Source organism: Meriones unguiculatus, chromosome 17 (assembly GCF_030254825.1).
Source record: "Meriones unguiculatus strain TT.TT164.6M chromosome 17, Bangor_MerUng_6.1, whole genome shotgun sequence".
In the NCBI taxonomy this organism is placed as follows: domain Eukaryota; kingdom Metazoa; phylum Chordata; class Mammalia; order Rodentia; family Muridae; genus Meriones; species Meriones unguiculatus.
The window spans coordinates 48,733,421-48,747,967 of record NC_083364.1 but is presented as its reverse complement, the minus strand read 5'-3'; the positions used below and the strand labels follow the sequence as shown (position 1 = coordinate 48,747,967).

Here is a 14,547-nt window from a genome sequence, read left to right as displayed (position 1 = left end):
GAAAGTCCAGGCCTCACATACTAGAGAGTCCAGCTGGAAGGCGGCCCTCCGAGGGGCCAGAGTTGCATTGTTACCACTTTAGTCTAAGCGTATAAGTACATGCAGACAGGTGAACACTTCCTAAAATGTCTCTTCTACCAGAAGATTGGCCTTGCTCAACAGCTTATATCGAGGCATATTCGTTTAGTCATTTGTAAAACAGCAGTGTTACCTTCAGACCACTGAAATACACTCATAGTTCTCAATCAAAGGATCTTTCTTGGATGGAAACGTTAGGTGCAGGGAGTACAGGACTGAGAACTGACCCCAGGGCCTCATGCATGCTAAGAGCACACTCTGCTAACTAGCTACACCCCCCAACCCTGAGGACAAATGTATTTTTAATACTTCAGCTTTAATGCATTTGAATTTTGGAGGCATTTCTTAAGAACCATGGGCGATTCATCACTCTGAAGGAGAAAATGTGTTTGAGGACCTGAACCTCATCCTACTCCTTGACAATCTGGGGCTCAAACTCACAACCTTCTGCACACTAAGGCACGTGCTTTACTGCTGAACCACTCTAGCCCTCTTAGATTTTAGAAAGTGGTTCTTATTAATAGCCCAGACTATCCTCAGACCCTCAAACCCTCCTTCGCCAGCCTTCTGAATGCTTAGATCACAGGCATGATCCAGCACTCCCTCCATGAGATTTGTTCAACGGAAGTTCTATATGGACAACTCTCTTTCAGTCTCTCTTTAAATCAATTGTGAACTCCAAGCAATCAGCCCATCGACCTTGAAACTTGGTGTTAGGATAGCCAACTGAGGGGAGCTGCTATCCAGCTGAGCTTTTCCAGTTCTGATTCCAGTTCCATTTAGGCTCTATTCTTTTCTTCTTTAAGAGATGGGAACAAATTCCTTGTCGTTCTTTGGATTAGACCCTGTTGGCTTGTCTCTGCATAGTACAACACTGCTTTGTCTCCTGCTGTTTCCACAAAGCATCATCTGGCCTAGCTCTTGTTTATTGCTACCCAGAAGACACTGTCTGGCCATCAGTATCATGTGGCTGACGTGGCTTAACTAAGTTAAAGTATGAGTAAGGGTTTCGGTCTTCTGTGTTTGGGCATTTTTAATATTTTCTTAATTTTGTTGGTTTGGGACAAGATAAGGTCACTGTGGCTCAAATCTTTTTAATTTTCTCAGGACATATAATTCGTATATTCCATATTAATTTAGAAAAGAAAAAAAACCCTTGACATTCAGTGTAATTTTAAGCACCATCATATCCAGGAGAAAGTTGACTATACCCAGTGGGCTTTTTGTATGGCTTCATGTGGTTTTTTTTGTTTGGTTGGTTTTTTTTTTCAAGCTGCTTACATTATTGTGGCCTCATATGACAAAGTATAGATTGATAGATGGGGAAAGAATAGACAAATCATACATCACACAACATAATGTTCAAATCAGGCTAATATAGCCAGGCTCTAACTGATCACAGCAACTGGAGCACCCCTTCTTACTTGCAATAGAAATGATATGATTAAGTTCTGTTCTGGCTTTATTTTTGTTGTCCTAACCAAATACACCTCAGGGGAGTAAAGGGTTTATTCAGCTTACAATTTATGCATGCTCCATCATTTAGGGGAAGTCAAGGCAAGAACTCAAGCCGCTAGTCATATCTATACAGTCAAGATACAAATGGAAGCACTTTTGCTAGCCTGCTTTTGCTGCTTAGTTAGTTTTCTCAACTCTTACACAGTCTGGAGGGTGAGCTCTTGAGATAGCACCGCCCTGTGGGCCAGGCTGAGTAACAACAACCAAGAGAGTCTTCCTCACACAGGTCTACAAGGCAGTCTGACCTAGGCAACCCCTCAACTGAGACGCCCTTCTTGGACAATTCTAGTTTGTAATAAGTTGGCAGTTAAAAGTAACCAAAACAAGTTTTCAATAAAAATGTAGCATTTCCATGGAGCTCAATGACTCAAAAAAGAGCTTAAACCTAGTATTTGCTTTAAAGGACGCTTGTAGGATATATTCTTATATGTTACTTACTGATGTTAGTAAAATATGTCCATGAAACAGAGTTTTAATTTTATTTCCTTCAACATATTTTCCAAACTTAAATGAAGGTGGCTTCTCTCTCCTTGAATGAGAATTTGTTTTGTATGTCTCTCATTTCAGGATTGGCCAATCTGAGTGTCCAGCTTTATACACAGACATGTATGTAGACATGGAGGTAACAGAATGTTAGATATCAACTGATACATCAACATATAAATGTAACATTAAAAAAAAGATTATAAACAAGAGTTTTAAATTTTGTTTTTCTGTCGGAATTAGAATTACTCTAATTCCATCAGACTAAAAACAGAAATTTCAAGAACATCCATGGGGCTTTTGATAGCATGCTTTCACATTGGGTAGTAGCTTTATTTACTGACAATTGGACATAAGGGCAGACTGGAGATCACTAATAAGTTTGGTTAAATTTTATAAGTTTAGTGCCAATTTTGGCTTAGATTGTGTAACACTGTAATCTAGAGTGATTATGTTTGATGATGAATTTTATATGCATTAAAAATGTATCATTATCAAATGGCAGAAAAAATACTTAAAGAAATGTACAATGTCCTTAGTCATTGGGGAAATGCAAATCAAAACACCCCTGATATTTCACCTTACACTCATCAGAATGGCTAAGACCAAAATCTCAAATGATAACACATGCTGTAAAGAATGTGGAGAAAGGAGAACCCTCCTCCATTGCTGGTGGGAATGTGAACTTGTACAACCACTTTGGAAATCAATCTGGCACTTTCTCAGAAATTTAGGAATAGTGCTACCTCAAGAACCAGCTATACCCCTTCTAGGCATATACCCAAAAGATGCTCAACCATACAGCAAGGTCATTTGCTCAGCCATGTTCATAGCAGCTTTATTCATAATAGCCAGAATCTGGAAACAACCAAGATGTTCCTCAACGGAGGAATGGATACAGCAATTGTGGTACATTTACACAATGGAATACTTCTTAGCAATTAAAAACAAGGAAATCATGAAATTTTCAGGTAAATTGATGGAACTAGAAAATATCTTCTTTTTTTCTTTTTTAATTTATTTAATTTTATTTTATGTGCATAAGTGTGACAGTGTCAGATCCCTTAGAATGGGCATTACAGACAGTTGTGAGCTGCCATGTGGGTACTGGGAAGTGAACCTGGTTCCTTTGGAAGGGCATACAGTGCTCTTAACCACTGGGCCATCTCTCCAGGAAAATATCTTCTTGATTGAGGTAACTCAGAAACAGAAAGATACAAATGGTATATACTCACTTATAAGTGGATATTAGACATATAATATAGGGTAAACATACTAAAATCTATAATCCTAAAGAAGCTAAACAACAAGGAGGATCCTCAGGAAGATCCTTAACCATAATTCAGAAGCTCAAACAGTATAGATATCAGAAGCAGGAGAAGACAGGGAACAGGACAGGAGCCTACCATAGAGGGCCTCTGAAAGACTCTACCCATCAGGGTATCAAAGCAGATGCTAAGACTCATAGTCAAACTTTGGGCAGAGTGCAGGGAATCTTATGGAAGTAAGGGGAGATAGAAAGACCTGGAGGAGATAGGAGCTCCACAAGGAGAACAGAGGCAAAAAAAAAAAAAAAATCTGGGTCCAGGGGAGCCTGCAGAGAAATGGTCAGTCAACCATTTCAGTAAAGATCTGGTTCAGTAGTTAGGAGCTTATATTGCTCTTGCAGAGGGCTAGAATCCAATTCCTAGCACCTGCGTTGAGCAGCTCACAACCTCCTGTAACTCCAGCTCTAGGACATCCTATGCCCCATTCTGGTTTCCTTAAAGACTGCCCACACAGGGGCGTACATTCACACAAACAAGTCAAAGTAAAATAGTTTTGAAATAAAAAAATAAGATTTCTGTATATCTGTGTGCCACATGTATAGCTGTGTTTGGACACAGAGTAAGAGGTTTTGTGTGTGTGTGTGTGTGTGTGTGTGTGTGTGTGTGTGTGTGTGTGTGCCATCTCTTATCCCCTCTGTGAACCAGTTTTATGATTGTCTCTAGGGATCTTCCCCAAGAACAGTGAAGGAATCCGGTCAGGTCCAATGGGGCCAGTGAGTCCCCTGGAGGGGATATTGAGCTTCACAGTTACAGGGCTCCCAAAGGTAGAGTGGGGACAGAACATTTCCTAAAAATGAATTCAGGCTTCTTTGATGTGGTGTCACATCCCTACCTGGTTGTGACCCAGGTGTGAGGAAGAGCTTCTCCATCCTCATAGCTTCGTTTTCCTCTCCCTCCTCTCTTGCCTCTGTGGCTACAAGGAGTGTCCCTGTGTTCTGAAATGCCACCTTGGTGAAATGTTCTTGATTATGGTAAACTGTGCGGTCTGAATTCTTTTTCTGTTATTTAGAATCCAGGTTCCTAGGAAATTCACTTTAACTTCTTTTTAATTGAGTTCGGGGAATGGCTACAACTCCAATTTGTGAGATGTGGGTAATGGCAGTGCTTTAACTAAGAACGGCGGCATGCTCACTTGAGCTCTCGAATCCCCAAGCAACAATCAGCGGAAAGAAGGGAGGGGCAACTTGTTTTCCAGACAAAGAACAAACTGACTGTCCCTGGAATTCACAAGGCCAGCTCATTTTCTTGTTCCTGGCCTCTTAGATGATCCTGTCCAGCAGGGCTGTCCAAGAGGGAGTAACCGGAACTCTGAACAAAGACAGTACTAACCTTCCCCTATCCCATTCTCTCTTCCCCTGTGGTTTAGCTGCCCCGGTGTCTTTGTTCTGAACTCTAACTTAACTGAGTGCACATCCCAAAGGCCATAATTAGTCTGAGGCAGCCTATCTAGTCACCCTGAGAAGGCACACTAGGGAACACAAGGCTTCCTGGTATCTTCCTCTCCACTAACAAGCTGTTACCATTCAGTTGGCCAAAAAGGGCCATTGTGGGTCAGTGAGGTGTCCCTAGCGAAAAAGGCTAGCCACCATATTAGTACTTCAAGTTCTGAAAGCATTCTTGGAGCACATTGAAAAGGCCATGCCTACAAGCTAAAGATGTTAGGCAAGGTTAATCTCACATTTGTGGCAGTGGGTGCCAACCCTGAGACTTCAGCAGAATCATTTGGGAGGGTTTTTAACCACCACATCAAAGAGATTCTGGCTTGATGTGTCTGACGTGGCATCCTGGCACGGGTGTTGTTTAAAGCCCCAACCCTACCTCTGAGATTCTGATATGTGGCCAAAGCTGAGAATCACACTTATCACACTTATAACATATCATCACGTACATTGTTCCAGGGTTTTGCACACATGAAGAGGAAAAAGAAATGTAAATGGCCATTGATGGTATAAAGAAGAGGAAGAAAAAAATACAACTATGAAAACAAGTTTCTAGAACTTGGAGAAAAAAAAAATCCTCACCTTTTAAAATGACTTTTTTATTGTTTACATACATGTCTTGAGCATATATGTGCACTGAGGAACCCATGGAGGTCAGACATGTTATTGGATCCCTTGGAGCTGGAGTTACAGGTGGTTGTGAGCCACCGTATGGATTCTGGGAACTGACCCTTGTCTGCATGAGCAGAAAGAGCTCTTGTATCTGAGCCATCCCTCCAGCTCCACCCTCACCTTTATAAGGGCTAATATTTGTCCTGGAAGTAATAGACCATGAAGGAGGGACTCATACGTGCAAATTTCTTGCTTTTCATTATGTAGTACAGGTGGCCTGAAACTCATGGCAATCCTCCTGCCTCTGCCTCCTGAGTATTGGGTTATAGGTGTGAGTTCTGCATTTCCAGCACTCTGGGGAAGGCTCCACTGGGTGCTCTGAGCACACTGTGAATTACTTATTTCTAAGGCCTACTGTCCATGTCACCCCTGGGAAGTATTTGTTAGCCCCCCACACAACGTGCCTTTGAACTTCTGTTGATAATAATCTATTTACAGGGACTTGAAAAGACTGTATTTAAAGTCTTTCCTCATCATCATCTTGTGTCCTTTACCCAACCAGTTACCAGAACTTTTACATGGACTCTTATTTTATTTACTCTATGTTAACAAGAGTATTCTGGGAGCGGGCGATAATCAGAAAAGCAAAATATTGAAAACACCTATTATTGAGGGATGGATATTTTTGATTCTGTGCATGTAGGTAAGACAACCCTGATGATGTATTAAACAGCTTACACCAATGTCACACTCTGCAGGCAATGGTGGGACACAGGCTAAGGTGAGCTAGGAGACTGAAAAGAGGACTCAGAGTGACACTAGTTGTTCTCAGGAACCCTGGACACTCTTGCTCCTGAGGGGTGGGCTCCTTTTTCTTCGGTGGAGTGGGCTCGGAATGGTGTGTGTCCTGTGCAATCAGAAATGGCCCCTGGGGTCCCATGGCTGTCACATCTCTGCACAGTTCTCAGACTGAGTAAAGCAGTGCAGGCTGTTAGCACATCTCCCTGTGGAGATGAAAACGGGCTCAGCACCAGCAGACACACTCCAGCAGAGATTTGTCTCTCCTCCAATGCTTGGCTAACAACTACTCCCTGGTGCCCAGGCAAGAATTAAGTTGAGTGTGTGCCTTGCACTCTGTTACATACTGTGTCCCAAACAGCTGGCTCATTAATGCAATTTAGAAGGAAGAGCGAACTGGCTGTTTACCATTCTATGTAAGGTATTTGCAATAAATCTCTCAATAAGGAGGTATAAAAATTCCCCGTTTCTGGGCAGCCGAAAGAAGCAGAACATTAGGCAGAACCCAGTGAGCCTCATTAGCTGCAGGATCCAATGCAGAAGATCCAGGGGGACTTGCCCCACATTTCTGTTAGGAATGGCTTTTCTTCTACCTGAAATATGCTGGTAATTTTCTCACTTGTGAAATTCACTTCACCTGAAGATTAATAAATATACAGCTTCTTAATATTTAACTAAACCTCTTCCAAGCTCTGAGTGTTACATAAAGATAATGCATCATTTGCTATGGAATGATTAAGATGATGGAATGATTAAGTCAATATAGGATGATTTATTCTGAGGAGAGAGATAATATGACAGAAACTATTGCATATAATTTGGTATATATGTATGTGTGTATGTGTGTGTGTATAGATATAAAATGCTTGCTCTAAAGCTCAGTTCAATAGAGAGCTGATGACAATGAAGTAGTGTGACTAAAAGAATCCTGGTGTGATAGTGAAGGACAAGGCTACCGGTGTCAAAACAAGGGCCTGGGGCCAGAAGAAAGAGGATTACTCCAGGTTCAGTGAGAATCTGTATCAAGGGTCTGGCCTCTGTGCACAAATAGACATCACACACACACACACATACACACACACACACACACACACACACACACACACACACGCTTATACCACATATCTGTACACCACACACTCTCATATACATCAAGGCAGTTAAATTTTTTTTAATTTTATTTTTTTTATCAGTTACATTTTATTAACTCTGTATCCCAGCCATGTCCCGATCCCTCATTCCCTCCCAGCCCCTCCCTCCCTCATCTCCACCTTGCCCCTTTCCAAGTCCACTGATAGGGGGGGACCTCCTCCCCATTCATCTGATCCTGTTTTATCAGGTATCTTCAGGACTGGCTGCAAAGCCCTCCTCTGTGGCCTAACAGGACTGCTCCTCCCTTGGGGGGTGGGGAGGCCAAAGAGCCAGTCATTGAGTTACTGTTAGAAATAGTCCTTGTTCCCCTCACTTTGGGAGACCAATTGGTTACTGAGCTACCACAGGCTACATCTGAGCAGAGGTTCTAGGTTATATCCATACATGGTCCTTGATTGAAGGACCATGTCAGTCTCAGAAAAGACCCTGTGCCCAGATATATTTGGTCCTTGTGGAGCTCCTATCTTTTCTGTATCAGACTAACTCCCCTTCTTTCTTATGATTCCCTGTACTCTGCCAAAGGTTTGGTCATGAGTCTTTGCTTTGAAAACACTGCTAGTTAGAGTCTTTCAGATGCGCTCAGTAGACTCCTGTCATACGTTCAATGCACATCCCATCTGTCTTTCTAAATGAGGATTGATCATCTTACCCCATTTCTGCTCTCTTGATTATCTTTTTTAGGTGTATAGACTTCCTTATGTTTATCATATCTTATAGGTCTATATAAGTGAGTATATACCGTGTTTGTCTTTCTCCTTCTGGGATATTTCACTCAGAATGATCTTTTCTAGATCCCACCATTTGCCTGCAAATTTCATGATTTCCTCCTTTTTGATTGCTAAGTAATATTCCATAGTGTAGAAATACCACAATTTCTGAACCCATTCTTCCGTTGATGGACATCTGGGTTGTTTCCAGGTTCCGGCTATTACAAATAAAGCTGCTATAAACATGGTTGAGCAAGTATCCCTTTTGTGTACTTGAGCAAACTTTGGGTATATACCTAGCAGTGGTATAGCTGGGTCTTGAGGAAGCACTATTCCTAATTGTCTTAGAAAGCGCCAGATAGCTTTCCAGAGTGGTTGTACCAGTTTACATTCCCACCAGCAGTGGAGGAGGGTTCCCCCTTTCTCCACAACCTCTCCAGCATGTGTTGTCACTTGAGTTTTTCATCTTGGCCATTCTTAAGGGTGTAAGGTGATATCTCAGGGTCGTTTTGATTTGCATTTCCCTGATGGCTAATGAAGATGGGCATTTCTTTAAGTGTTTCTCTGCCATTCGATATTCCTCTGTCGAGAATTCTCTGTTTTAGCTCTGTTCCCCATTTTTTAATTGGATTACTTGGTTTGCTGCTTTTCAGCTTCTTTAGTTCTTTGTATATACTGGATATTAGTCCTCTGTCAGATAAAGGGTTAGTGAAGATTCTTTCCCAATCCGTAGGCAGTTGTTTTGTTTTGATGACGGTGTCCTTTGCTTTACAGAAGCTTTTCAGTTTCAGGAGGTCCCATTTATTGATTGTTGCTCTTAGAGCCTGTGCTGTTGGTGTTCTGTTCAGGAAGTTGTCTCCTGTGCCAATGAATTCTAGGCTGTTCCCCACTTTTTTTTTTCCAATTGATTTAGAGTATCTGGTTTTATGTTGAGGTCCTTGATCCACTTTGACTTTAGTTTGGCAGTTAAATTTTTAAAGGTATTTAAAAAAAAAAAACAAAGAACAAAACCAAGGACTCTTAATTCATCTAGAATGTCGATTCTTCACCCAGAATGCAGCCACATCTGTATTGTCCCCAGCAATAGGGCCAGTCTAAGCATCAGTCAAATTAGCCTGCCCTGTAAGTCAGTGAAGAATGAAACATGATGGCTGACACAGGATGGAAAGCAGTGACACAAGGAAAGTCACTTGAGCATTTCCACCTAAAAATAGTTACTACCAAAACATTTTCTGATATGGCTGGAAATGTCCATATATAAGCCTGGTCACTTGTACTTTACACACACATACACGAAGTATAAGTACAGATACATATATACATATACTTGTACATATATATGTACCAGTGTCTAGGAGGGCACCTGGGTGTAAGGCACAGGGTTGAAATGACAGCCCTAGCACATGGAAACATGAGTTCACCAAGGACACCACTGTTAACGTGGGTCAAGCCCGGTGAAGTGTTTATCTGGTCTGTCAAGAAGTCATTCTTGCTGGCTCAGATCTCTAAAATAATAAAGTAGGATATACATTTACCTTTCATTTCCATCTATTTCTTTTGTGAAAACCATAACATAGAGAAGTAAGTTTGTTGTGTCTGTGCAAGTGTTTTGTTCTGTTTTTGAGGCCCTAGTTCTGGGGCACTGTGGTTAAACACCAGGACTAGATGAGTAAAATTGCTACAGGTTATTTCATTTTGACATTAAGATAAATTAAAATAAACTAAATGTTTAAGAAAAATTAGGCTTTCCGATCCGCCATCTGCGGTGGAGCCTCCGCCAAGATGCAGATTTTTGTGAAAACCCTTACAGGGAAGACCATCACACTCAAGGCTGAACCCTGGGACACAATAGAAAATGTAAAGGCCAAGATCCAGAATAAGGAAGGGATTCCTCCTGATCAGCAGAGACTGATCTTTGCTGGGAAGCAGCTGGAAGATGGCCGTACTTTGTCTGACTACAACATTCAAAAGGAGTCCACCCTTCATCTTGTGTTGAGACTCCGTGGTGGTGCTAAGAAAAGGAAGAAGAAGTCTTACGCCACTCCCAAGAAGAATAAGCATAAGAGGAAGGAGGTTAAGTTGGCTGTTCTGAAATACTATAAGGTGGATGAAAATGGCAAAATCAGCCAGCTTCGTCGAGAGTGTCCTTCTGATGAATGTGGTGCTGGAGTTTTCACGGCTAGCCACTTTGACAGACATTACTGTGGCAAGTGTTGTCTGACTTACTGCTTCAACAAACCAGAAGATAAGTAGTTGTGTATGAGGTAATAAAAAGAAGGAACTGAAAAAAAAAGAAAAATTAGATTAAGAAGGTCAAAATTATGGTTCCGGTCATACACAAGTTAGTGTGAGATTAAATACACCTTTTTATATACTAGCAATGTGTAGTCAACGATATACACATATTACTTATAGATATTTTATATTTTATTTTTATATTTTATTTGCTATATTTTGAACAAACGGCAAGAAAAAGCCAATTTTACTAGTTTCATCAAAATGAGAGGATTATAGAAAACAAAAATGTGCTGTATATTTGTTAAAGGTACAAGGGATGTTCTATGTTAAAATCCATTGTCTGTTCACCACAATTGGTACTGTGTTACATATAAGCATTTTGAACAAGTATATATTGTACATTGAGCACACGCACTCCAGGCCTCCTTATCCACGCTCTCAGCCCTCCCCCCATTAGTCTCCTTTGTTCCCCAGTTCAGTTTTGCTTCTGCTTTCCTGCCACCTATGCATATGTGATTTTATGTGTTAAAGCAAAAATCTAGGAACCACAAATGAGAGAGGAGATGCTGTTTATGTTTTGAAGACTGGCTTAATTGCCTTAATGTGATTATCTCTAGTTGGATTTGCTTTCCTGCAGATAACATAAGCTCATTCTTCTTTATGTCTGAAGGAGTCCCGTTGTGTATAGATACCACGTGTTCTTTAACCACCCCTCTGCTGACAGGCACCTAGATTGGTATAATGATGGTTGTTGTGTATACTGCTGCAATGGACGCCGTGCAAGTGTTTCTGTGATGTGTTGAATTAGGGGCTTTGGGTAAACACCCAGGAGTGATGTAGTTGGGTCATATAGTAGATGGGTTTTGATTTTGATTATTTTTTTTTTTTTTACAAACCTCTTGCTAATTTTCTTAGTGGCTGTACCTACCATACATTCCTCTCATTAGTGTCTGTGGGTTGCAGTACACAGCATTTACTGTGGTGAGACATGTTCCTTCTAGTCCTAGTCTTTCCAGACTTTTGGTGGTTTTTTTTTTTAATTCTTTATTAATTATACTTTATTCACTTTGTATCCCCCCTTTGGTTCCCTCCCTCCTCCCGTCTCAATCCCTCCCTTCCTCCACCCTCTGCATGCATGCCCTTTCCCAAGTCCACTGATAGGGGAGATCTTCTTTTCCTTCCTTCTGATCCTAGTCAATTAGGTCTCATCAGGAGTGGCTGCAGTGTCTTCTTCTGTGGCCTGGTAATGCTGCTTCCCCCTCAGGGGGAGGTAATTAAAGAACAGGTCAATCAGTTCATGTCAGAGACAGTCTCTGTTCCTATTACAATGGAACCCACTTGGATACTGAACTGCCATGGGCTACATCTGTGCAGGGGTCTTAGGTTATCTCCATGCATAGTCCCTGGTTGGAGTATCAGTCTCAGGAAAGACCCCTGTGCTCAATTTTTTTGGTTCTGTTGCTCTCCTTGTGGAGTTCCTGTCCTCTCCAGATCTTACTGTTTCCCACTTCTTTCCTAAGATTCTCTGCACTCTGCCCAATGGTTGGCCATAAGTCTCAGCATCTGCATTGATAGTCTGCAGGGCAAAGCCTTTCAAAGGTCCTCTGTGTTCAGTCTCCTGACTTGTTTCCTCTTTTCTCCTTCTTCTGATATCCAGCCTCTTTGCCTTTCTGGATAGGAATTGAGCATTTTAGTAAGAGTCCTCCCTCTTGATTAGTTTCTTTAGGTGTACAGATTTTAGTAGGTTTATCCTATATTATATGTCTATATGAGTGAGTATATACCATGTGCATCTGTCTGCTTCTGGGATAGCTCACTCAGGATGATCTTTTCCAGATCCCACCATTTACCTGAAAATTTCATGATTTCCTTGTTTTTTATTGCTGAGTAATATTCCATTGTGTAGATATATCACAATTTGTGCATCCATTCCTCCACTGAGGGGCATCTGGGCTGTTTCCAGCTTCTGTCTATTACAAATAAAGCTGCTACAAACATGGTTGAGCAAATGTCCTTATTGTGTACTTGAGACTCTTTTGGGTATATGCCTAGGAGTGGTATACTGGATCTTGAAGAAGCTATATTATTAAGTTTATTTCCTCCAGAAGAGCTTCCATGAAATGAAATTACTAGATCAAAGTGCTATGAATATTTTAAAACCCTGATTTCTAAGCATATTTCTAAATAGCTTTGCAAAAAGTTATTAATTTACCCTTACACTAGAAATATGTGAGAATTATAGTATTACCCTAAGCTTAAAGAGCTGCTAATAAGACTACATTACTTTTATTTGTGTTTATTTCATTCCCAGCAGGATAGAAAGTTTTTGCAAGTGCTTATTTATAGCGTATTTGTGCTCTTGTTTTTTATCTGTTGTCTTATCAGTTGGATAGTCTCATCTCTGGTCCTTTCCTTTTATTGCTTTATTCAGGCTCCCATGATTCATTCAGCTACTGGGTAGATGAAAAGTCCCCAGTGGGGCCTGACCAAACCCAAGCTGTCAAACGCCTTGCCCGGATCTCCTTGGTGAAAAAGTTGATGAAGAAATGGTCTGTGACTCAGAACCTGACCTTCCGGGAGCAGCTGGAGGCTGGGATCCGCTACTTTGACCTTCGTGTGTCTTCCAAGCCTGGGGACACTGACCAGGAGATCTACTTCATCCATGGGCTCTTTGGCATCAAGGTTTGGGATGGGTTGATGGAGATTGACGCATTCCTCACTCAGCACCCTCAAGAGATCATCTTTTTGGATTTCAACCACTTCTATGCCATGGATGAGGCCCACCACAAACGTCTGGTTCTACAGATCCAGGAGGCCTTTGGGAACAAGCTGTGCCCAGCCTGCAGTGTGGAAAGCATGACGCTGCAAAGCCTGTGGGAGAAGAAGTACCAGGTAAGAAGAAAGGAGGGATGAGCTTCTGAGAGCAAGAAGTCAACTCTGTGCTTTCCTAGATTGCTACCTGTAAAATAGTTCAACCCAAGGCTTAGGATCTATAGGAGTAAATTTAATTAAAGTACTGAGAGTAGTTCTCACTGTACTTCTACATGACATGCAGTGGAGAGTTCGTCTACACTAACGAAGAGTGCCCAGACTCTGTGAAGCTACAGCAGATTTAGTGGACCTGGTGAAAGCAGGATTAATGCTTGGTTCTAGTTACTTTTCTATTGCTGTGATAAAACATCATAAAGAAAGCCTGTTGGCTTAGGTTTCAAAGGGTTAGAGTCAATGATGACAAAGCAAAGGAATAGCTGTGAGCTTATATTTTGATCCAAAATCATGAGAGAGAGAGAGCGTGCACTAAAAATGGTACACATCTCTTGAAACCTCAAACCCACCTTTAGTGAACACCTCCTCCAACAAGGCCACACCTCCTAATTCATTGAAAACATTTTCACCAACTGGGGTCCAAGAATTCAAATATATGAGCCTACATGTGCCGTTCTTATTCAAACTACTATATCCAACTCCCTGGACCTTATAGACTTGTAGCTATAAGCTATATCATCATGCAAAATGCATTTGATCCAAACTCAAAAGTCCCTATAGTCTTTCACAGTCTCAAAACTGTTTAAAAGTCTGAAGTCTCTTTTGAGATTCAAGGCAGTCTCTTAGATGTAACACCTACAAAAGCAAAAGCAAAAAGCAAATTACATACTTTAAACATGCACTGGCACAGAGTATGCACCACCAATCCCAAAGGGAGGGAAGTGGATATAGTGAGGAAATACTAGACCAAAGCAAGACTAAAACCCAGGAGAGTGACCTCCCAATCCTGTTGCTTCATGTCTAGTGTCAAAGCACTTGCATGGTTTTGTCCCTGCAATGCTTACAACACCCTTCTCTTTCTTGGGCTAGTTACACTCCTTATATGTAGCTCTCTTTGGCAGAAATCCCACGACTCTGGTGACCCAATATCTCCAACACAATCTAGGCTTCACTTTCACAGATTCATTCAATGGCCTGTTGGAGCCTTGATGCGGGACTCCCTTGCCTCCTTCCTGGCTTCAGTGACTCTCCTTAACTATGCAGGAAGATTCCATAACCCCTTTGCTGTATCCTTCATGACTCTGAAATCCAGAGTCACATGGATGACACTGTTTAACGACCAACTTAGCACCATGGAATCAGATTTGTAGCAGCTTTGATTTGTTGTTGCTTTTCTGGAGGGAAAAAAAAATCCTTTTTAGAAGTTGA

General features: G+C 41.4%; 2 protein-coding genes across 2 annotated transcripts in view; both read left to right on the top strand.

Moving 5' to 3' along the window:
* The window catches only part of Plcxd2 (phosphatidylinositol specific phospholipase C X domain containing 2), a 57,544-nt gene that overhangs the window by 22,621 nt on the left and 20,376 nt on the right, over positions 1-14,547 (top strand). The window contains exon 2 of the mRNA XM_021653206.2: positions 12,785-13,245. Coding sequence (XP_021508881.1) covers positions 12,785-13,245 — 461 coding nt within the window. The remainder of the gene's footprint in view (positions 1-12,784; positions 13,246-14,547) is intronic.
* On the top strand, positions 9,898-10,390 carry LOC110558357 (ubiquitin-ribosomal protein eS31 fusion protein-like). The gene has a single exon (XM_060370989.1). The coding sequence runs from the start codon at positions 9,898-9,900 to the stop codon at positions 10,366-10,368; it is 471 nt and encodes a 156-aa protein (XP_060226972.1). The 3' UTR covers positions 10,369-10,390.

Coding starts and splice junctions, on each gene's coding strand:
- LOC110558357 (XM_060370989.1), top strand. CDS start 9,898: ATGCAGATTTTTGTGAAAACCCTTACAGGGAAGACCATCACACTCAAG.